The sequence below is a fragment of the Planococcus citri genome, chromosome 2 (genome assembly GCF_950023065.1).
Source record: "Planococcus citri chromosome 2, ihPlaCitr1.1, whole genome shotgun sequence".
Lineage (NCBI taxonomy): Eukaryota > Metazoa > Arthropoda > Insecta > Hemiptera > Pseudococcidae > Planococcus > Planococcus citri.
The window spans coordinates 55,592,988-55,617,157 of record NC_088678.1 but is presented as its reverse complement, the minus strand read 5'-3'; the positions used below and the strand labels follow the sequence as shown (position 1 = coordinate 55,617,157).

Here is a 24,170-nt window from a genome sequence, read left to right as displayed (position 1 = left end):
TTTTCGACTTCTGGGACACTTGAAAGGTTTTAAAATAAGATTTTTCTTCTAAAAAAATAAAAAATTGATTGTTTGATTGAGCTTTGTCAAGAATAAATTTTCAGGAAAAGACTACAACATTTGCTAAAAAAATTCTTCTCTCGCTTTCTCTCCACTCCCAGCTACTCCAAAAAAATCTGCACTGTTTCATTGTTCACACCTCCTCAAAATACGTCGTACTTCAAGTTGTCGCCTAGTAAAATAAATATTATGGGTACTTATTCTAATTACTCGACTTTTAAATCATTTCTATATAGTCCTTATGAGGTAACTTTCTAAGTAATCTATTGACTGACAATTTATTTTGTTTTTTCATTTCAGGTGAGTGCACGTTTTTATCATAAGAGTGAAAAAATATAACAGTGAGTAAGTCATTTATTTTTATTATGTGCATAAATCTATTATTAGTTTTTATTTGAATGGTAATAGTTCGAGTGCGCCTTAGAGTTGACTACTGTGCCCCAACCTCTTCAAATTGTGCTTCGATTTTGAAGTAAAAGCACTTATGTAAATTGAACGCTATTTCTACCAAAAGCAAAAGTTAGGTGATTCGGATGACATGATTTTATTACCGTTAACAACTTATTTTATTTTTTAATCAACATGTTTTCAAAACTAAAAATCTGTTTCCTGTTAAGAAGAAATTTCAATTTAAAATTGAAAGTTGAAGGTTTTCTTAGGTTGTGTCCCTTATTTGTTAAAATTGGAAAAATGTGCTTTTAGAATTAGAACTTTTTTTTTTTTTTTACTTTCATTTCTTCGTGGAAAGCTAAATTTTGTTGTATTTTTAATGAATTTTTGGCCTAATGACTAATTTACTTCAAAAAAGTCACTCTTCAAGTGAAAAAAATTCACCAAATTGATATAAAAATCGACTTGTGGAACATATTTGAAATATTTCGTAAAACGAACGAAGCAAGTACTGACTAATACCTACCTAGTACCTACCTACCTACATTTTCAGTTCCTTCTCTGATCAAATAGGTACCTATAAATCTGTCGAAGAGAGGCAAGTGATGAACTGGCGTTCGTTGGATGAATACCATATACCGAATACACGGCAAAGACACACACACACGCACATGTGCAACTAATGAGATGATTATTCATCCCGGTTGCCAAAAAATCAAACATTTACATCGGTATCAATAACCACAGTGACACAGTTTATCACGCATATGCTTCAATTTGGACTATCGCGAACAATAATTCATGTATGAAGGTTACCCAGCCTAAGTGAATTCTTCGCTCTTCTACTACGTAGTGATAAATAATACGAATACTAGTACAACAACGTATTACATATTACAGCGCAATGATAATTACCAAATTCTGCTCTCCCCGCAATGAGTTTCGTTGCATTGTTTATCTCCATACGTACTCGTACTTACGTAGACGTGTATGTATTCAACATATGGTGAACTTTGTGCTGTGAGATGATAAGTAATTTGTTCAATGATAATTTTCAATTGTGTAGTGGGTGCTCGAATGCAAACTTTCGACCGTATTATCCCACGCCAATATCAATCGGGTCTTTCGAGAAATGAATGGAGCTCTATAATACGAGAATGAGCAGATTATACTGCAGTAAATCTTTGCAGCGAAGTTTTGACCTTCTGTTCGGATAATTTTCTTCGAACTGCAAGCACAACATTCGTTGAAATCAAATTTTATCTATTCGTAATTTTGAATTATGACTCGCCAGTTACCATTTTTTTGATTTTTAATGCGTTGGGATTTTTTAAATTGCATATTGTAAGAAGAGGTGGAATGGATCCCACTGTTCCCATAGTTTAAAATTTTGAATGTATGTACTCGTAGAATTGAAGATTTTAATTTTTTTTTCATTCAGATTTTTTTATGCCATTATTTTTTTTTAGTCGTTCTCAATTAAAACGAAAGCTGTCGAGAGTCAGAATAAGTCCTGGTAAATATCATTTTGACTCCTCCTCCTCTTCATGAGAAATGATCTCATGAACAAACGATTCAATTAATTGAAGTACATAGGCTTCCATACTGAAAATTTGTGCCAAAATAAACGAATTTCGAATTCATTTCAGGTCTGAACGAAACAATGGAAAGAAGAGCATTTATTTCGAAGTTATCGAGATTTACGTACTTTGAGCCAGAAAAAGGCTTAAATTTCCTCCGCCTTTTCCACCGTTCATTTTGAAAATATTGCTATTTTGAGCCAAATGACCAGCGTTGAGCTTGGAAATGTACTTGAAATTCTCGCCTCCTGGCCTCCTCCCCCCTTGTCTTCTGAAAATAATTATGCAGATATTTCTCGATTTTGTTTTTCAGGGTCAACTTTGAAGGAGAAAAAGTATCCAAATTCTTCCTCCCTCTTGACTCCTTTTCCTTCAATTGGAAAATGAAATATAAATTATTTAATTGCTTCATGAGATTTGTTAGGAAAAATCTGACCATTCTGAGCCGTAGGATCAACCCGTCGCTCAGGAAATTACTTTGATATGTTTTTTAAGGATTAACTTTGAGCCATAGAATATGAGAAATTATCCAAATTCCTTCTCCCTCCCCCTTCTCTCATCCACTTAAATAGGTTTTTGTGACAAAATTCTATCATTCTGAGGCAAAGGGTCAATTTTGATCCAGAAAATCTGCCGAGGCTCCCAACCTCCGCTTAAAAAATTACTTTGTCTTTTTTGGATTATTTTGAGAAAGAGAATGCGAGGAATTAACCAAATTTCTCCTTTCTCCTCCTACTCCTTTCCATCGTTAATTGGAAAAATATTATTTTAATGTTGTTTATGAAATGTTTGAGATAAAGGTTTACCATTTTGACTCAAAAAGTCAACTTGGAGCTAAAAAAATCTGTCCAAGTCCCTTTCCCCTTAATTTTTTTTTCAAAATTTTGAAGTAGTATTATTTTCAATTTTATTTTATTTTTTAGCACGATTTGACTACACGTTGAATTAATTTTACTTATATCATCTAAAAAGTAGAAAAAATACAGAAATGGAGATAAAATCGTGATTTTAAAATATTTCATATAAATTATAATCACTAATCAATAATGAAACGAAAATTAACGAGCTCGTTTTTAAAAAATAAATAAATCCAAAATAAGAAATTGAAATTATTTTAAAAAAGTAGGTAAATATAATTGGAATTTAATTAAAAATTTGATAAAAAGCCAACAAAATAGATATACTCTTCAAAACGTCTTCGTCTGAACTAATACCCAACTTTAAATTTGATAAATACAAGTGTTTTCACTATACTTACCAATTATAAACTACGAGTATGCAAAAATGCATAAAATCACTCATTTTTACCTAATTAAAATTTTCACGAGTGATCTCCAAATTTCCATACACTTAATTACTCATACGTCTTTTACATTTTAAAATATGTACTTACTCGAATCGCAAGCAGTTATGCAGTGCCACATGGAAATTAGGAAAAATACTGCGACTAATTCGCAATTGTAATATTTTCACTGCATTAGTACAATAGGTAGGTATAAGGTATACCTACTCCAAGCTCATAATGTTTCCAAGCTCGACAAAAAAAAATATAAACAAAAACATCATCGCAATTAGTGTTTTTCTTGTCTTCAGTTCGCCTTCGCTTCGCATCCTTAATGCTTTTGTTTTTAAAAAGAAACACGATAAAAAGGTAGTCACCCTTTTGTCTGTTGACGCCGCCGTGGAATTGTTCTTCGCGAGATGATCTCGATCTTTAGCATTTAAACTTTTCCCAACAACATCACGTGGTGTTTTTTTTTCTAAATATTTAACCGTTCGTTGGCTCAAAATCACCCACACACAAAGTTCAACTATCATTATAAAACTTGGCCCGAATCTAGAGAACAACGACTTTTGAATTTTCTTTCAAAAGCTAGGTACTTTACTCTTTATACTAACGACTCGAATTAAAAGAATTATTCGCGAATAAGAATCTAGTTAGCGTGACATTGAAACAATAATTTGGAACTTGAAATGGTCAACAAGTTGCCTACGTAGTACCTTAATATTATACTACGTTTCAATTTTTTATTCATAAAGGTAGTAATTTAACTCGACTACGTTCGTATAATATATAAAGAAGGACAATTTATTAATGAATTTTTAATGATGCTAAATTCATTGTAGGATAAACAAACATCGTACTGCATAAACTACATACAAAAGAATATCTCGCAAGATAGTTAGTAGAGACTTCCTGCGGAAATGGTTTGCATTTTCCAGATGAAAAAACCCTCATTTTTTTAAAATCCATAAAGTACGAATATAAATATAGTGAGAAGGTGATTTGAATTATTCATTGTGATTAAAATTTTCACTATAATGAAAAAAAAAAAAAATCATCAACAAGATTTGTACCGCAAGGTGTCCAGAAAATATCGTCAGAACCTTCCAAGTACACCTAGACCTAGTATTTTCTCAAATTAATTGCATACTTTTCGATATATTAGAATTAATTGTATCGTAATATGCAATAGGACTGCACGTACCTACGCTTAATAGAAACAACTATTATGTTTATTGGCCATATACACATACAACAACTACCACTTTTGATAACGCAAACATATACAGACAAATACAAGTTCACGGTCGCATTCAATAACGACGTCTACAAAAAATTAATCATTACTAAACGCTGATGTAATCAGACTCCTAGTAAGTAATATCAGCTTTTTACAGGAAAAAATTGTACGAATCGAACGCGGTTTCACTTGAATTGCGTATCTACGCGATATTCGATCTTCATTTAGTTTGCAGTAGTGAAAGTGTTACCACTACGATAATATAATTTTGCGGACGGATGCAATTTTTTTTCACAGTCGTGAAAATTAATAATCAAATTTGTTCGTTGTATAAATAAAATCACGATTTTATAATTCTCTGGACTATACACTTACAGCGAATGTGGAAAGAAAGTAGATTGCTGTTGGTCTGTTATACCTGATTAATCAAATTGCTATCAGGAGGAAGTATAAAATCAAGTGTAACAGATGAACCGTAAGAAAAAGAAGAGAAAGATCCTTGAACAGATTCGACGAACAATGTTGATTTTAAGAAATGGTACACATGTTTTCTTACCTACATTTTCATCTCGTGCAAAACACGAGCAAAAATGTGTTGAAAAATTGAAAGGCCTAAAAAAATTCAAATTGTATGTTCAAAGATTTATTAGCTTTCAAAATTCATCAGATTGAAATTTGAAATTATGAGTTTTATGGAATTTCAAAAATGCATTTTGAAACGAATTGAAAATAAATTCTTTTTATTTATTTTATATTTTAATATGCAAACCTTCATGTTTTTGTTCTCCCTGAAGTATGCTTAAGTATGCTTCAAAAGAATACCTAATATATTAATCTATACTGCGAGGATCCATAATGAATTTTAGGTGCCTTCAACACCTAAAATTACACTATTCTCAAGCTAATGGATCTTCAAATCTGCTTTATCAGATAACAAGCCACCCTTTATTTTTCATTCGTTTTTTTTTCATGGTACAAAAATCACGAATGATACGATTATGCCAAATTTTACGGGAAAAAAATGATCGTAGGACAGATTATCAGTAATGGTTTTATAAAATGTTGCCTAAATGTTGATACTGACTTCGTTATAGAGTGATAATTATTTCCAATAACTACGAATTGATGTCAGATTTTGGCAGAAAGGTATCATCAATTACGAGTTGATGGATTTTCAAGGCTGATGTAATCTTTTTTAATTATCAAGTATGATTCAATAACTTGGAAACTTTTATCATGATTTTTTGAAATGTTTTTTCCAACAAACTGAAATTGAGAAAATACGGTAATTTTTTGTTTCATTTTTTCCTATAAAAAATGAGTGCCCAAAATTGCTGATTTTTCAAAAAGTTTAAGGGTTTTTGATGCATAATGTAGGTATTAACGTTTTATCGAATTTTTGAGCAGATTATCAAAAGTCAAAACAAACCAATATCAATGCATCCCCTTCCTACATCCCTCTCAAAAAAATTGATTCGAGATGAAATTATTAAATTACAAATTGATAGCGAAATTTTTTTTAAATCTGCGGATTTTGACCAAATTCAGCAAAGACCTTCATTTTGAGTTGAAAGTTACTCAGAAGAATTTTAGCTTCTTTGAGGAAGATATCCGAAAACTTATGAAATTTTTTCAACTTTTTGAAATCACCAATAAATGACCAAAAAATTGGCATCACTGCGTTCCAAAATATTTCCCCAGTTTCAGGAATGATTTCATTCAACATCACGATTTTTACGAAAATGCTCCCTCTTTGAGAGCCCATATCACCCCTTCAGGGACACCTCCAAAGCTACAAATTTTATTTTTCTAAGTAACTTTCAGCTCAAAATGAAGGTCTGCTGAATTTGGTCAAAATCCGCTGACTTTTTTTTCAATTTCGCTTTCACGGGGTGTCTACCAGGTCGCGATTCTGAAAATAGCATAGGTCGCAAAAGTCGCGAAAATGGTAGTGCTACTGTCAAATGCCAAATTAGCATTTTAAATAACCATAAAAATTCAAAATTTCAAAAGCTTTCGCCCTCGTTTCGCTCGGGCATATTATTTTTAACCCAAAGGTGAAGTCTTGAAGGTACAAAAATTGACTTCTCACATCAAAAATGATGTTTTTTCACTTCTGAGGAATTGTGAATTTTCGTCTTTCCAGTGCTTTTGCTCTTACTTCGTTCGGGCCATTTATGTGTATTTTCAGAAATACCTATAATCATTTTCTGGAAATTATTGTTAGATTGCTGGAGGAGCAGAATCGTCGAGAGGGGGCAAAGAGGGCAGTTTACTCGGGAATAGCTCAAATTTTTTGCTATGCCTTACAGTATGAATTTCATACATTTTTTATGTCACATGGAAACTATTAAAGTTGTCGAAAAACTCCTCCCTCCCCCCTCCCCCAATAAAAAAGAAAGTGTGAGCTTTATTGTAAAACCTTTTTTTTTTACGTTAAATAATTGGAGGGGTACTGAAAAAAGTCGCGAAAAGTCGTTTTTTTAAATATCAAATTTTGGTAGACACCCTGTTCTACCTAGAACCGTCTCAATCGATTCGAAACTGTTTTGAGCAAATCTGGAGCTTCCAACGGATAAGTCGAAAATTGAAATTATTTTCACCCGATTTTACCCAATGAATTTGGGAAACTGAAAATTCTTCTACATATTCCATAATTTTATCATGTTGAGTCGGTTTAAGGCGGTTTCAAATCGTTCTGTAGCTTCCAACCATATTTTGGGAATTCCAGATTATCAAATAGTGCCATAAAAACCGTCCAAATCAATTTTTGAACAACTTATTATGGTATTTTGAAAAATCGGAACTTCCAAAATGTTGCTGGAAGCTCAAGAACGGTTTGATATGGAGCTACACTCGTCTCTCAATCGACTTCTCAGCACATTGAAATTGTTGTACCTATGTGAATTTTAGATTTCAAACTTCATTGGGTAAAATTTTGTGAAAATTCCAATTTTTAAAAATCTGCCGGAGGCTCCTGATCCGGAAAAGCTCTAAACAATTCGAAAGCGTTTCCAATATATCCGGAGAGAGGAAGATGCAGAAATGGGGAACGTGCCAAATTTCAGTTTTCTAACAATAAGTCAATTTTATGAAATTTTGAGTTTTTTCCACCCATTTTCGGTCTAAAGATTTTCAAAAATTCCCTAAAAATCGGAAAATGCCCTTGAGCACCTGAAATTTTGGCTGGTCATGTATTGTTGCATGCTCTTCTGAATCATTTTTGTCCGATTAAAAAATTTTTCTGTTGCTATAGGGATACCTTCATTGCAAATAGGTGTTCAAAAAAAACCGTTGTACCCGATAAAAATTATTTTAATCTCTAACAAACGATTCTGGCGCCAAAATTGCATCCAACGACTGTAATTTTCATGCCTCTGAGAAGTCATCGTCGTAGCTCATCAACATGCTAGAAAATCTTACAGCAAGTTTTTCAAATAAATAATAAAGATTATACTTTTATGCTTTTTGGAAAGGATACCAACAACTATAGATGTAATGTACGAGTACATTAAAGCGACTTTGAAATTTCTATCGCGTGTTTAAATGTTCGCAAACGACATTTGCATCCTGAAACAAACCTCTTTTGCATGCATTTGCGATATTAAAACTTAGGGTGGTTCTGGTTAGTTTTAAATATTGCATAGATTAAATACATTATAGACACATTATCGACATATACGAGTACGACGAATCATATTTTCCCATTATCATTTCTATACGACGGCGACGCGACGTTTCAGATAAATAATTAAACAAAAAAAACAAAAAAAAAATGAAAAAGAAAACAATATCCGTCGAGACAGCAAAATTGATCGAACCTAAGCGGTATTCCAGTTATCTTTTCAACGTTCGTTATCTGCGGCAAAATTGCGATGATAAAGCGGTACGTCATTAAAAAATAATAATATTCGTTTATGAAAAAAGAAAAAAAAAATTACTGACGAGGGTAGATTACAATCTCTTAGTGGAAGAAAACCTTGGAATGACATTTTCTTGCAAAATGACCATATTTATTGGTCAAAGGGAGAGAAAAAATGAAATATTTTATGACGATATCGATCAACGATCCATCATAAGCATATAAATATTCGTCGAATTTCATCAGCATTCAGCTTCGTAGAAAAGCAGCAGCATTAGCAGCTGGAATATTATACAATGTAATATTAGGTACCCATGTAGCAAAAACACATTTTCCAGGTACCTACCTTACCTACCTACGTTTTGGAAATACTGCTAAAATGGGGTAAAATGGAAAATGGAAAATGAAAAGCTTTCAATATTATGAATTATGAAAGGAGAAAAGTTTAGAATTTGAAACATTTAAGAGCTCGGTGGCTGATATAGTAGTCGTTTAGTACGTTCAGAACGAGCTACATTGGTAAAATTATAGCATATCTTCCAAGTACTATACAATAATTCTACGTACATATATAAAACGAGGAGTTCGTTGACTCGCGGATACATTTCTAACATATTATCGACGACTTCGAAGTAGAATTCAATAATTTTCGTTAACGTAATTTCCAACTGCAAAATACATCTGTGAAAAAAATTTTCACACTTGTCTTCCACCTTCCTCCGCGCCTCAGACACGGTTTGCGTTAATTTATAGCGAAATAATTGAAGCCATTTCGACTCCTCCATCCGGTGAAAGCTTTCGCCATCGCGAGTTGAGCTCGCGAGCCCACAAAATAACGGTGTCGGAAAAGAGTAGATGAAATAAACGGCGCGCAATATGCAACTTTAGTCACCACTGTTTATTCGTAAACGGAGATTTCACCGTCTTCTTTTTCAATGTGCCCCCACTATATTTTTATCAATGTCAGCGAGGCGAAGGGAGCGTTCAACGTGAATCAGCCTTGTAAGTAAACTTAAGTTAAAAACCAGTCTGAGTCTGCTGCCCAAGTGCCGTTCATTATCGGTTAATTATTTCGTCTGTTGTACGAATTTTCCATCTAATAGACGATCAATGTGTATTGTGTTTTTACTACTTTTTAAATTTTCCTTCGATTTTATTGGTTTTTTTCTTCTTCAGTCACGTGATTCGTGTTTAAATATTCGACCAATTTTTTTTTCTTATTCATCGCGTATGAATTTTTAAAATATTTTTAAAAAAATTTCTAACATATTATTGTTTTAGCTAGGTACATAACCACCTACCTACTTAATTTATCGTGTATTGTGTTTATTTCGTGAATTTCTTTTCGTTTTGTTTTGTGTTCGCGAAAGTTATGATATAAATCGTGTTGAAAGTTCATCCAAGTAAATAATGACAAATGCATACTTTTCGCTGGCCTTCATTTATCAAATGCATTCAACGGTATTTGAAAAGAGGTAATGGATTTCAATCTGTTGTTAAGATTTGTGTGTGTTTTCTTTCTCTATATTCTATGGCTAATGTATATGTGTGTGCTGCATGTTACTTAGCTCTCTGACTCTGAGCTTTGTACAACTGCGTATTATAGCGTCGTTTGGTCATTTCATTGTTACGAAATAAACGTAATTAATTCGATAAAAAAGATTTCGTGACTCGCGAAAATATGCATCGTAAGCCGAGCACGCAACAAGTTTGTAAAATGCGAAAAAAACACCATCGAAGTGAACCATGCTATAAGGATAAGGTTTCAACTTCTGGGTTATTTGCATAAAATTGATCAAAAATTAACGTCGAAGAGGTTTTCAAAATGAAACAGGGTCAAATTTTGGCGATATGAAGAAAAATTTTAAAAAATTGATGAATGGTTTGTTTGTTTTTTTGTTTGAAATATTGGTTGTTTTTCATGTTTATGAATCAGTCTGCGGAGAGGGGGAAAGGGCCTGGATTTTTCCATGTTTATGAATATTTCTGTTGAAAAAGGGCTCTTGAATTGCATTTTTGGAAATTTTTTTGAAAATATTTGGATCAATTTTAAAAGTTTAAATTCTAAGTTCTTTTTTGGGGTGGGGGTGGGGGTGGGGGAGGAGGATTTCAATATCAATTGTGATTGACAATTTTTTAAAAGTATTCAGATCGAGTTTGAGAGCATAATAAATTCTGAGTCCGTTTTTAGGTGGAGGGGGGGGGTGTTCTGGTTTGAATTGCGATACACGTAAATTACAGCTTCCTTGAAGAAAGGAGCTTGTTGACTTTTGAAAGGAGGAAAGCTCGTGCTGGGTTTCTTAAAAAATAAAAATTGATAGCTCTCGAACACCCATTTGAGAACCCCTGAAATTATCATTTTTCTGTTCCCCTCTATCTTATCAAAAATGTCGAGTTCTAGGATGACTCATATTCAAAGTTTCAAACAGATTTCGTTCGATAAAGTTGAGCTTTTCAACTTTTGTTCGAAATATTTCAATTTTCAATTTTTTAACTCTAAAAAATCTATTTTGTAAAGCTCAAAATTGTGTTCTTAAATCAATTAGGTAAATTTCTTGAGAAAAATTGAAAAAACTCAAAACGATCACTTAAAACGTAAAATTAAAACTTTTTTGTTATTGAAAAATTATTTTTTGTGGGAAATCGAAGGGTTACCTTTATTGGGAGGAGGGGTAGGGGGGTTGCGTTACAAACGTATTCAATGTCTTCAGAAAAGTTATCCAGTAAGAGTGTGATCAACATTTTCAAGATATTTGAAGTTTTTATGACTTTTATGTCATAAAAGTCGTCAGATTGATGAGATTATTTTTGAAAAATGAAGTTCAATTGAGATTTCCTTCAAAGCAGGGTTTTGAGCTCTTTTGAATGAACCAGGAAATTGAAAAATCTCAAAAAAAAAAAAATAGTAATTTCATTAAGCATTAATGTCGTTTTGTCTTCCTTCAACGTCCTGTTTCATCGTTTAAATGTTTTCCCAGGACTCTTTATTTTTCTTAGTCAAAAATCCGGATTCGATAATAAGTCGTTTCTGGAGGAACGAGAGGCGGGGTACTCGCTGAAATATAATTTCTACTGATTTGGAAATCGATTGATAAATGTAGCCTAATATAGACAAAGACAAAAAAATGAAACCATAGCCAATTTTGTCTGGAAACACTTTTTTTTTGTATTTGTACTGAAACCAGTTTTTTTTCAAAAATTCGATAATCTAAAGATATTGAAGAAATTTTGTGAAATAATCTAAAATCTTGAGAATTCTAGTTATTGGCTGCACTGGAATGTGCGGACTTTGCTCTAAAAAACACATCAGTCTTGAAATATCTGGTAATTTTTTTTCTGAAAAGTTGGCTCACCTCACAAAAATCGTGATTTTTTCGATTTGACGTTACGTTACTGGCTCAAATTTTGAGATAAAATGAAACCACTTTTCAAAAGAAAATTTAATTTTCAGCAAAAAGTATCATTATCACTGTTTTTTTATCATCAAAAGGGTAGGTGGTATTTCAGAAAGTTCAAAAAATGCCAATAATGAATAAAAAATTTAATTTTCTACGAAAAAGCTTCTTTGCACATGTAAGGTATCTTCAAAATTGAAGAAGCTGCATTGATTTGAAAAAGAAGGGAGAAAAAGTGGGTTTTAAAGTTTTTTTTTCCAAATTAGTTTTCTTCTCTCATTTTTGAAAACACCTCAACTGTGCAAATCGCCTTTTTTTGTAGGAAAAACAGTGCTCAAACTGCATCTCCATTGCTCAAAAACTTCACGAACCAATCCTCTTGATCCAAATTAGCATTCGAGTTCCTCAAAGCCCGCAATTTTTAATAAAAGTCCTTTCGTGTTATTTATGTATCTCTCTATCTATGTGGCAATTCGTTTAAAAAGTTCGCGCCAAATTGGCGTGAAGTAATTCCTGAACGATTCGTGGAATGATGATTCGACTGGCGCCGGAAATCGGACAGCTTAACCATATGTGTGTTTTTATGACGTGAGAATAACGCCAAGTACACGTTTAGTAATAATTCGTGATAAGATTTTTTTTTGTTCGAAAAATGTGCGTTTTTTTTTTTGTTAAGACGCAAATTGTATAGGTTTGTCGACTTATTGCGTTTGAAAAGTGGTTGATTTTTACGTGCTTTAAAGCACTCTCGACTCTCGTACACGTTGGTTAATTTACATACTTAATTACCGGGTGAACATTGACCAATAAACTGTTTTGCATGATAATAATGTCAATGCACGTTTAAATTATTGGTATACTTAACTTACATTCCTACTATAACAAGGTTGGCATTTTTTTTTCGTCGACAATTTTTTTTTTTTTTTTGAAGGAAGCCTTCGAGGAAGGGAATGAGAGAGAGAGAGGGAAAGAATTAAGATAGAAGTATCCTACAATAATTCTTATACTTGGTGTTTCGAAATCATTAGTTCGTTCTACTACATTATCACGTCGTATGTTTCCGAAAACTTTTAATCATAATGATATCGTTATACTCGTGTAAGAGGCTCGTATTAGTCGTTATCACAAATCGTCGACGCTAATTTTCCTTGAAGTTTTTTTTTTTTTTTTTCAAAAAAATTCACGATTATAAGGAAACGTATTCGTTTGAAAGAAATTTTCCACGCTAACAAAACCCGATTATTGTTTAACCGTTTGATTAATAAGTTGAAGTGAAATAATCGAGCTGATATGACGTAACGTTAATGTACTCGATTATTTGGTGATAAGAAGTATTACTCTGAAAGGTTATCTCATTCAAATTTACCATGATGATGATTAAAGTCGTTTCAGGATATGGTTTTTTCTTTCCCCCTCCCCTTCTCAACCCTTTCTTCATTTACGTATATTTTAGGTTGAAACTTGAGTAAATTGTACATTCGATGAACGAAGTTGAAATTTTACTTTCAAAACTTCTAAGTACGTAGCTAGCTACTAAGCTACATACGTACGTGGAACTGTTTTTGTTTATTTAGAAGAAAATCTGGTAAATTATATCGACCAAACGATGTGATATTTGTTGAAGTAATCAAGTTCTCGTTGCGTTTTGAATTTTAAACATTTTAGTGTAATTTTACAAGTTTGTGCTTAGGTTTTGCCGGAAGCGAATTCCTTTGAAACTTTTATGTACTTGCATATGAAAAGAATTAGTTATTTCAACGCGTACGAATACGTTTTTAGTCGAAATACATACCTGGAATTTCATTACTGTGCTATGATATAAACGTATGTGCATAATATAAATTTACCTGTGTTGGTAAGAGCCTTTTTCGGTATGTAAATTAAACGTCACACCCTCCCCCCTACCCTGATTTTCCCAAATAGACTACCTATCCATCATACATAGATATACGTTTTATACTGAGGAATGATTTTTCCCGAGCGTGAAAAATCAAAGCTTCCAGCTTCATGATGAGTCCGTATTTAAATTTCCTTATCTGAATTTCTAAATACTTACCCTTGGAAAAATTTACATAATGCTTTCGGAAGGTTTTTTCTACATTGGTATATGTAAGTAATAATTGGTGTTATGTCCCGAGATGTGCTCAACATCTCTTTTTTGAACGGATTTTACCAACTGTATGGAAAAAATTAATTTCGACCAATCCAAATTCAGTATTTTGAAATTGATGAAATTCACATGAAAATGGTTCAAAACGGAGGAGAAATTGATGAACTGTCAGAGTTTTTCCAAAAATCGTTGAAAATGACAAAAGTTAGTGAGCTACAAGTTGGTCTTGAATGATTTGCTCAAAAGAAAAAAAACTCATTCGCTAATGACTGAATCATCAGTAAATTAGACCACATAAATGATTACATTACAAAATCTGACATTACAAATCGATCGATCAACAAAAATTATAGTTCATTCGTTTGCGAACGATTCGCTCAGAAACGATGAATCATTCGAGAATGACTGAATCTCTTAGAAATGGAATCCGATAATACATACACGACAAAACAAAACGAAACATTCTTGAATCTTTCAATGATAATTGTAAATGATTCGTTCGCGAACGAGTTTTCCCCTCTTTACGAATCGTTCGCGAACGAGTGAATCAATGAAAAATCAAAATTCAAATTAGGCCACTACCATTTTTTAATACTAGGTATCATCTTCATTTCTTCAGAAATTTGACTCGATTCGTTCGCGAACGATTTGCTCAAAATCGAAAGATCGTTCGAGAACGACTGAACCACTTGGGATTGAATCAGGTAATACACTTCAAAACAAACCAAACAAACGGAACATTCTTCAATTTTTGAATGAATATTGTAAATGATTCGTTCGCGAACGATTTATTTTGAGCCGAAAAATCATTCGCGAACGAATGAATGCCGCAATAAATGAATCATTCATAAATCAAATTTGATGAAGATGCCTGCCGTTACAAAACTCGACTTCATTTTTGAGTGAATAAACAAACTATGTAGTCTCATTAAGTCATTACTTTAAAATTTTTTCGAATTGATTTTTAAATTACTGTCGAGAAAGAGAGCCAGAAAGAAGATTTTCATTAAGGGATGGGAGAGAAGAGAGAGAATTCATGATGAAAATGACAGTGTAGATCACGATTGCAATATATTACTTTTTTTCACTTTCATAGATTCTTATCAACTGAATTAAAGTGAGAAATTTTCTGATTCAGCAATGATTCTTCTTTTATAATTTGTTTTTTTATAGTCGAATTATCATTCATTTAAATTTTAAAATCTTGATTTTTTTGCTCTTTTTTCCAAATTGAATAAATAATTTTTTATGAAATTTTTAAAAATAATTTCCTACTTCAAAAAAAGAGTTGACCCATTTTCCAGTCATCTAGAATGACGTTTCCGCCATTTTTAAGTGTTGTGCAAAATTTCCAATGAAACAAAGCACGTGTTCTTCCATTTCAACAATTTTTTACAATGTTTTAGTAAGTTTCCTACTATTTCAAATTTTTTTTTCAAATTTCAATTTTTTTCTATTCATCTCTAATTTTAAAGACAAGAAAATAAATTTTTTCATTATTTTTCGAATAATTTTTCAATTTTGAGAAATCATTGCAGCACTTGCACAACTTGGTGAAATTGCAGAAATTTTTTCTCAATCTAGTCCAAGTGAAACATTCAATATTATTCACCTTATTATAGGTGCATTATACCCACGCCCAAAAATTACCATTTCGAGCTAATTTGCAAATGAGTTTGTAAAAATCCGCAACTCGAGCTGGTTTCGCGATCTTATTCATCCGGATCCCTTCCTTGAAAAAACAAAACTCACTTTCGAGTTTTACGAATGATTCAGACGTTACGTAAATCTTACGACGCCGATATTCGATTAAAAATTTCAACCAATAAACCCGTTACGACTTGGTGTAAAATTCGCTAAAACGAACCGGTTTCGCGGCAAAGGTCGCAGTCGTACTATCAATAAATACCTCATGATGCAAAACAGCATTCAGCATTCACATATGTTCTCGTTCGCATTCAGTTCTTCTCTAATAGACGTATCGCATCTGAGAATCCGTCATAAGTATACTTACTCGTATGCATCCTTTATTTCGTAATACGTAATTTCAACGCCCACGAGCCTGGAATATCTCTGGAATTCGCGTTTCCTTCCGGTACTCGCATACTCTTAGTACATACAGCTTCGCAGATGTGACGCATAAAACATCTCTAGAGCCGTCGACCGGTTTTGTTTTGTTTTTTTTTCTTCTCTCTCTTCTCTTTATCGCAATCGCTGTTATTTAGTAAATCCTTGAACGAGAGACGCGATCATGTTCAAGATACGAGTAGTAGGTACGTATAACATGCGGTTCTGAAATGATGCATGAATCTAAACAGCACATTGCCAAGAAAATACAATCTCACGAGGTCCTCGAGATTTAAAATTCGGTAATTGTTTCCGTTGCCTGGGTCCAACCACCCTCAAGGCAAGGCTGGGTTGAATTTTCCAAACCGTCGAGAAAAAACCCAATCATACAGTCGATGCTGGGCTCCGGTGTGGCGCCTATGAGCTCATTTGCATAACTGGTATAAAAATTGAATTTTATTCTCGATCACCATCTGTTATCTGATTTCCCAGGGATCCATTGCTGCGAATATCTATACGTACGGTATGTTGGTATTTGGTATCACCTGGCTCTTTTCAGTCCTCTTGTGTGTATCATTTTCTAGAAGATCATTTATGATTTGTGATAATCTGGTGAAACCTGGAAAGGTCGAGGGTGTTTCAGTTGAAGTTCTGAGGGTGTAAATACGATTTTTGGGCAAAGATCTGAAAAAAAATCATACTCGAGAAGCTTAGATTATTCCAATTGTCTGAATATGCATAGATTTGTCCCCTGTGAGTTCATCACCCTATCATCGTCATCAAATAGGTTCATATTATTAGCGAAAATCGGGTCCAAATTCATCATATATCTCGAACCACGATTTGCTCCTCTGCCTCTATGATGGTGGAAACTGTAAAGAGTGAGATGGGGTGAGACATGGTTACTGAACCAAGTCGACATCCACACTGACAACAATTTCCACACGTTGTGGTATATTTTCCACGAGACCAACACCTTTTCTACTCGTACATAGATATACGTGATGTTGATTTAGTCATCTTCAAAAGACGTGCAAAGCACGCAGCCTATGTCTCGTTCTCTTTTTTTCACCCCATTTTCATTTCAGAAGGCCGTTCGTTAAATGTACGTGCGTAAAAGCTCCGAAAGCTTTTCAATATCACCGCAACCGTGCATTATATTTATTAATTTTTGTACAATTTTTCCGCTCCAGTATTCTCTAGTGGGACTTTTACTCAAAACGTCGCCGTTTGTTCAACTTCTCTTGCTGCAAGCTCCGCAACGTTTCCCAGCGAACGTTTTTTTCTCTGTAATTTAACATATTCGAGGGTTCTTTTGTTGATTTTTTTTCGTATTCGTTATGAATATTTCACGTATTCGACGAATAGGTCATTTTGTCATTAATTTTATTATATTCGACGACATATTTTATACCTAGCATTTTTTTTTTTGAAAAAATGTCAGTCTGAGTTGTTGAACATGTGTTCGGGGTATTTTGTTTATTTGATCATGCGAAAAAATATTTTTTCAACGAAATTCCTCGTGGAAAAAGGTATTTTGATGAACGTAGTGTATTTTAAGGAATTTTTTCTCGTTGATTTTTTAATAGTTATTTTAACAATAATTTTGAAATTATTATTTCTGAATATCGCACTATTTTAAATATTAATTAACTCGAGTGCGCTTTATTGGTGAACCTAGAAAAAAGGTTGCTAAAAATTCTGACAAAATGTAAAAAGGTAACTATAAGCTATTGATGGCATTTTCCCTCTTAATAATCATTTTCATTCAATATTTTTTTTTTGAAAAATAATTTTGAAAGAACGGAGAAGGTAGGGAACAGCTCATAAAAAGTCTTGCAAAAATTCTGGAAAATGCGAAAAGGCTATAGGTGGATAAGTATGGTGAATTTGCCCCCGAGAGCGTCGGAGTTGATATTTGCATGGAAGGTACCCACCCTTGAGTACCTTCCGTAAGGAAAGTTTCAGACCCCCAGACCCCCCCCCCCTCGTTTTTGAGAAACTCCCTCTTTTCTGAAATTACAATAAAAAAATTTTCTCAGCCCGATGTGAACCGATTGAGACTTTGAATTTTTTTGAAGTATTTATTTTTTTCTGAAAATTCTCCAAGATTGCTGGCTAACTCCATTTCAAATATTGTTATTCGTAGATGCATTACATACCATTTTCAGAACAAATATCCGAGGTCAATTTGCTTGTATTCACATATCGATGATTTTTGGCAAATTTTCAAAATTTTTTGTCTATCTGAACGGCAAAATTGTAAGCGAACTCGCCATTATGAAATTTTTGAAGGTACGCCAAAAATCATAGAATGAACTTTGAAGAGTTATGAGAATTCAGAATTTATCACAGATTTTCAGGTTCTACATTTTGAACACGAAAAATAAAAAAATGGTTTCATAGTTTGAATCATTTTCCTTCACGTAATTTTCAATTTCCGAAATTTCTACGAATCTATCAATCAATCAGTCAATCATTCATGATAAAGGTGTGACGAATCAAAAAATGATAATATGAAAATGCCCCAAGGACCGCTCGCTGGAAAATTTAACGAAAGCGAATCCTACGGAAAATAAGTCTCGTCGGCGCAATATATTATTTATTTCAACTGGTTTCTCTTGGCGATCGGATCGTAGTCCAACGTGTGTTTCTACGACTCGTTGGCGAGTTTGGAACGCGACGAGGCGACGACCATCACATCGTTACCAGCTGCTTGACACTTTTTTATTAATTTTTCATATTATTATTTCCTGTCCTTTGAGATGAATGCGGTCTAGCCGCGAAAACCAGTTCCAAGTCGATTCTCACGCGGATTTTAAAATCCTACGACATGTGGTTGGATCAGCACCTTTATCTTGACCAGTTGTACATAGAAAAATTTGGTGGGTATTTCAACCAGCATTAGTTCTATAAATCGTTGTATCATCGATTTTACAACAATGAAAAAAATATATTTGACAATAATGAATTATTACATAGAAATTTCTACGAATTTTCTCGCTCCCAGAACATGTTCAATACACATATCGATGAATAACGATTAAAATGTACCTAATATGTACGAAGGAATGTACCTCGTATCTGCCTACAGACAGGCTTTACAATTATACATAAACCAAACGACAGACACCGTGTTCATCGTTCTATTCTTTTTTCTCACACGTTGGTCGGATTTTCGTGTAAAATAAATTACCGCGGCGCGTGTTTTCGTTTCAAATTAATAGCCAATTGTTTGATTGTCAGCGGGTAATTTTTTATTATTAAATTTTATCCGTACCATTCAGGCGAATCTATTATAAGCGAAGGTCGTATACTTACTTTGTAGATGTTGTACTGTGGTTGGCTGTAGTCGGTCGTACACTACATATACCTACTACGACCGAGCAATGTAAAAATTCAACCCATTTATAAATTTCAATCTAACTTATCCTATGCCTATTTCCCGCTGCAACCGTACATACAAATCAATTAATCGAATTTCTCCCTTGAGAGAAAAACAAAATTGTTTGTTGTATACCTGCGTCTAATACGTCTATTAAACGATTTGCACCTAATTTCTCCTCGAGTAAGCCATATTATTATAAAGGGTCTGACCGAATACGAGTATAAGGTGGCGTGGAATCGAATCGAAAATGGAATTTCGTCTTTTACGAGGACACTTTTGGCCAAAAATAGGAAATTTTAATGTGGAAAGAAAGTCTACAAATAATAAAGGGATGAACAAAAATCATATTAGGTATTACAAATATTTAAAATTTTCAGATTGGATGTATTCTTTAATTTTATCATCATTTTATGCTTTTGAACAATTCTTTTGTAATTTTTGTGTTCGCTCTGGGCAATTTAACAACAAATGCCAGCAATTCACCAAAAATTACCAACAGCTCCTAAAAATTATTAAAAAGTAATTTACCAAAAAATACCTGTAATCTACAAAAAATTACCTGTAATTTACAAGTAATCTCCTGTAATTTACCAAAAATTATCTGTAATTTACGAGTGATCTCCTGTAATTTACCAATAATTACCTGTAATTTACGAGTAATCTCCTGTAATTTACCAAAAATTACCTGTATAATTTACGAGTAATCTCCTGTAATTTTCTTCTTTTCTTTTCTTTTTAGTCCTTTTTTTCAATCCACTGCTGGATGAAGGCCTCCCCAACTTCTTTCTACGAGCTCCGGTTTTTGGGCTGTACTCCACTGTTTTCCATCACATGTCTGTATCTCATCCTCCCATCTCTTTTTTGGTCTCCCCAGTGCCCATTTTCTGTCTGGTCTCCACTGAGGGGTCTTTACCACCCATCGTTGATCCCCGCTTTTGGCAACATGACCAGACCAGCGCCACTTACTCCACTTAGCTGTCTCCATAATGTCCGTCATCCCTCGTGGTCTCCCAAATTTTCTCCACTGTCCATTTGTCGTGCAGTGTTATCCCCAGCATTGATCGCTCCATTCGCCTCTTCATCTTGACAATTCTATCTTCCAGCTTTTTTGTCAATACCCATGTCTCACTAGCATATGAGACCACTGGGATGATGCATTGATTGGCTACCTTCCTTCTCAGATATATCGGTATTGACTTCTCTCTGATTATTCCTCGCAGCCTCAAGTATGCTGCCTTTATTCTCCTGGATATCTCCCTATTGAAATCGTTATTCATTGTCATATCTTGGCCCAGGTACACAAATCCATCAATCATTTCAATTTCATCATCCTCCAGCTGGGTAAATTTTCTATCAGTTACGAACCCATTGCACATAGTGTTGGTCTTCCCTTTATTAATTTTCAGTCCTACTCCTACTTCTAGACATGCATCTCTCACCTTGTCCAGAATTCCCTGAAGTTCATCCATATCCTGTGATATCAGCACCACATCGTCAGCATATAGCAAATGGGTCAACTTTTCTCTGGAGATCTCCAGTCCTCCTTCTCCCCATAATATATCTCTGATGCTGTTATAGAGTATGGTTGTGAACAATTTAGGTGAAAGGGCATCTCCCTGTCTTATTCCCTTTTGAGCCTTATTTTTGCTGTTTCTCCATTGACTGTAATAGAAGCTGTAACATTTCTATAGATATACTCGATCACACGTAGGTAAGCAAGATCAATTCCAATCTTTTCAAGAGCTGTCATCATACACACCAATTTCAAAGAGTCAAATGCGTTTTTCAAAATCGATGAATGCGAAACATAGGGGCATTCTAACTAAATTCGTTGTTTTTTCTATGATCTGGCGCATAACATGAATATGGTCAATTGTGCTCTAAAAATTATCTGTAATTTACCATAAATTTTCGCAATTTGTTTTTCAAGTTTTTCAAAAAGAGGGAAAACCCGGATGAAAATTTTTCAACAATTTTTTATTTCTTCATCAGAACTAAAAAATTTTTGTTTTAATTTCATATCAGAATTTCGAACCCTTTTTTAAAAAAGAACCTTTCTCGGTCTCCTGAGTAATTTTGGACCCTCTGTTCAAAAGTCCCGTTAGTTCAAAAAAATGAAATGAATTTTTTTTACAATTGTTTACTTTTGTGTTGAAACCACTGTGAATGACAGCCTTTTTTTCAAGAAAAAATTTTCTCTTTTGAACAATGCTAGCTTTCCTGCGCGGAGCACCATCAGTTTGGAGAAGAAGTACCCAAATCCCAAAATTGAAATGAAGAAAAATTTTAAAAAAAAAGTGTTTAACAACTTTTGTATTATTTTATTCTGTGGGAATGGGTTCTGCACCTTATCTCGACCAGAAAAATAGAAAATTTATTGAGCAGGGGGGGATTGAGCCAATTTCTACACATTATTCGCTCTCTGCTCATTTAGTTACCTTTAACGTAGATATTATTTCGAATTTTACCACACTATAAAAAGCTGTACGGTTAAATTTGATCACCAAATCGTATCGATGAATATATAAGTACGAATGAGCACTCGAAAATAAAAATTATTTTTCAACCGTTTAAATTTAAACGCTCGCAGAGCTACGCGGTTTCGAATACGATATTTTATCAACGACGAGTAAATCTGACACGCTGTTTTAGAATTTCGAGCGGCAACATATGCGCCCAAATATCTCGTGGGAGATGGAAATTTGAAAAATGGTTCATGTAGGCGATTTCATGGTTGTGTTGTGTTATACGTACACAGACACACATTTATACAGTCGACGATGATTAGGGACATTTCGCGTTTTTTCTATAGTTTGCGATTCGCGAAGGAATAATAAGTTGTAAATTTCGTTATGGACGATAGTTTATGGTGACAATGCCACTGCTACTGTTAGATTCGTATTTTGAAGAGTGTACGGTGCTCGTGAGATTTGCGTTCGGTACGATTTTATGATAATTTTTTATCCCAAATTACGATTTGTTGGTTTATAAATAATAGTTCGAAAAGCATCGGAAATTGGAAATGGAACCGATGCGATGTGTAATTTATTACGATTTTAATTTTATGTACCTACAAGTAGTTTTATGTGTACCTATAGGTATAGCTTGTACTTTCCGCGTCATTTGAAAATTTTACGAAGGTAATTTAATTCACGTTTATTTTTTTTTTTACAGGTGAGTTGCACTTACCATTCGATATGATTCATTTGAATTGAAAGTAAAATACCAGAATTTAGCGGAGTGAGTATTAATTTTCCATTTCATGAATCGTGCAGGTATATTCGACGACTAGAAATCTAATGAAAAAAAAAGTTTCGTCGAGCCGAAAAGGAAAAATATCCTGTACGATTAATAATAATCCGTTTATACAGAAATAGATCGAATAAAACGCGAGAAAATGAAAAATAAAATTCGTTTCGCTGCGTGGCGTAGTTATAGTGGGAAAAAATGCTTTAAAAAAATCACGACGAAATAGAAAAACTAATTTTCGTTCGTAAACAGTTGAATTTCGACGAAAATCCACACCTGTGCCATTCTGTTTACCTATGATCAGCTTTAAAAAAATTATTTACTGTTGCTATGAATGAAAAATCCATTAAATTCATCGCGCTCTTGTATAAACAGACACCGAAACAGATATGCGATTATATTTCGCGTGTATTCGAACTTGACGAGCTACGCGGTGGTTTAAAAATGAATTTTTTTCATATACTCGACGTACGAAATAAGTGAACCCCAACCACTCGTAGAAAAACTATCTGACTTTATATTTGAAATTTTGGCCGCAAATTAATGCCGAATGCATCTCAAAGGTATATAACGATGAATGAATGTTGGTTTTGAAATTTTTTACCCCCTAAACGTATGCCTACATATTCTCTAGAGATACTCGACTGACTTTCCTCCTTGTACCTACGTGAGAAATGTATAAAAGCGTAATGTTCGAAGATGCTGAATTTAAAGCTTTATTTCGCTTAACTTGGAATAGGTAGTGGATTTTCTCTCCTATATAAACGCGTATGGTTTTCTTTCTCTTTGTTCCTCACCTCCCCCTGCGTCGCGTCGTCAGCTGCTACAGTTCTTGGTATCTCAGTCTATACCGGATATGAAGTGAACTTTTTTTCTCCTTTTTATGAGACGACTAGAACAAAAAAGGCTCTGAAATATATAGTTTTTTAATACTAAATTTTTAAATTGAAAAATAAAAGTTTCCTGTTTTCGAACGACTGTATACTGCGACTCTTTATACTATCGTTCGAATCGTTTGTTTCGATGTGTTCCTCGAAGCTTGTAATTTTTTCTTCCTTCTGGGTAATATCGAATTGAATCGACCCCGAAGTATACGTAAAACGTAAAAAGTACGTATGCGTAAGTGGCTTTTAATTTATTCGTAGAAGTTTTATATCGAGAACAATATTGTCGTATTTATTCCAAAGTACGGAGTAAAAAAGAGAAATGTGCTCTTTAAAAACTAAAAACTGCATTCAAGTGCTTAAATTTTTATATCTTTTTATGTCTTACTCGAATGAATATTTATTTTGTAGTCTTATACATTTTTGTCTCGTACGTAGCTGATGCGGTATTACTTATTTTGTTGAATTTTGATTAGAGAGTTGTCTTGAGTAGGTAAAATTGAATATTGAAGAAACGCTATTATTATTGAATTTGGAATATTTGAATTTGATGTACAATTTTCGTGGAAATTGAAAAATATATTTTTTCGCTATGTTTTTATACGCTTTTTGGAAAAAATTGATATAAAATCGCATTCAACTTGAAATAATTCAATTTTC

At 33.5% G+C, this 24,170-nt stretch overlaps 1 protein-coding gene across 6 annotated transcripts in view; it reads left to right on the top strand.

Annotated features, from left to right (window-relative positions):
• Positions 1–24,170, top strand: part of LOC135836552 (dual 3',5'-cyclic-AMP and -GMP phosphodiesterase 11-like) — a 136,244-nt gene that overhangs the window by 61,773 nt on the left and 50,301 nt on the right. Inside the window, exon 1 of one of the 6 annotated variants that reach the window (XM_065351451.1) lies at positions 9,435–9,892. The exons of the other annotated variants lie outside the window; for them this stretch is intronic. Coding sequence (XP_065207523.1) covers positions 9,835–9,892 — 58 coding nt within the window. The 5' untranslated portion in view covers positions 9,435–9,834. Of the gene's footprint in view, positions 1–9,434; positions 9,893–24,170 lie in introns of those variants that run through there. 6 annotated transcript variants of the gene reach the window in all.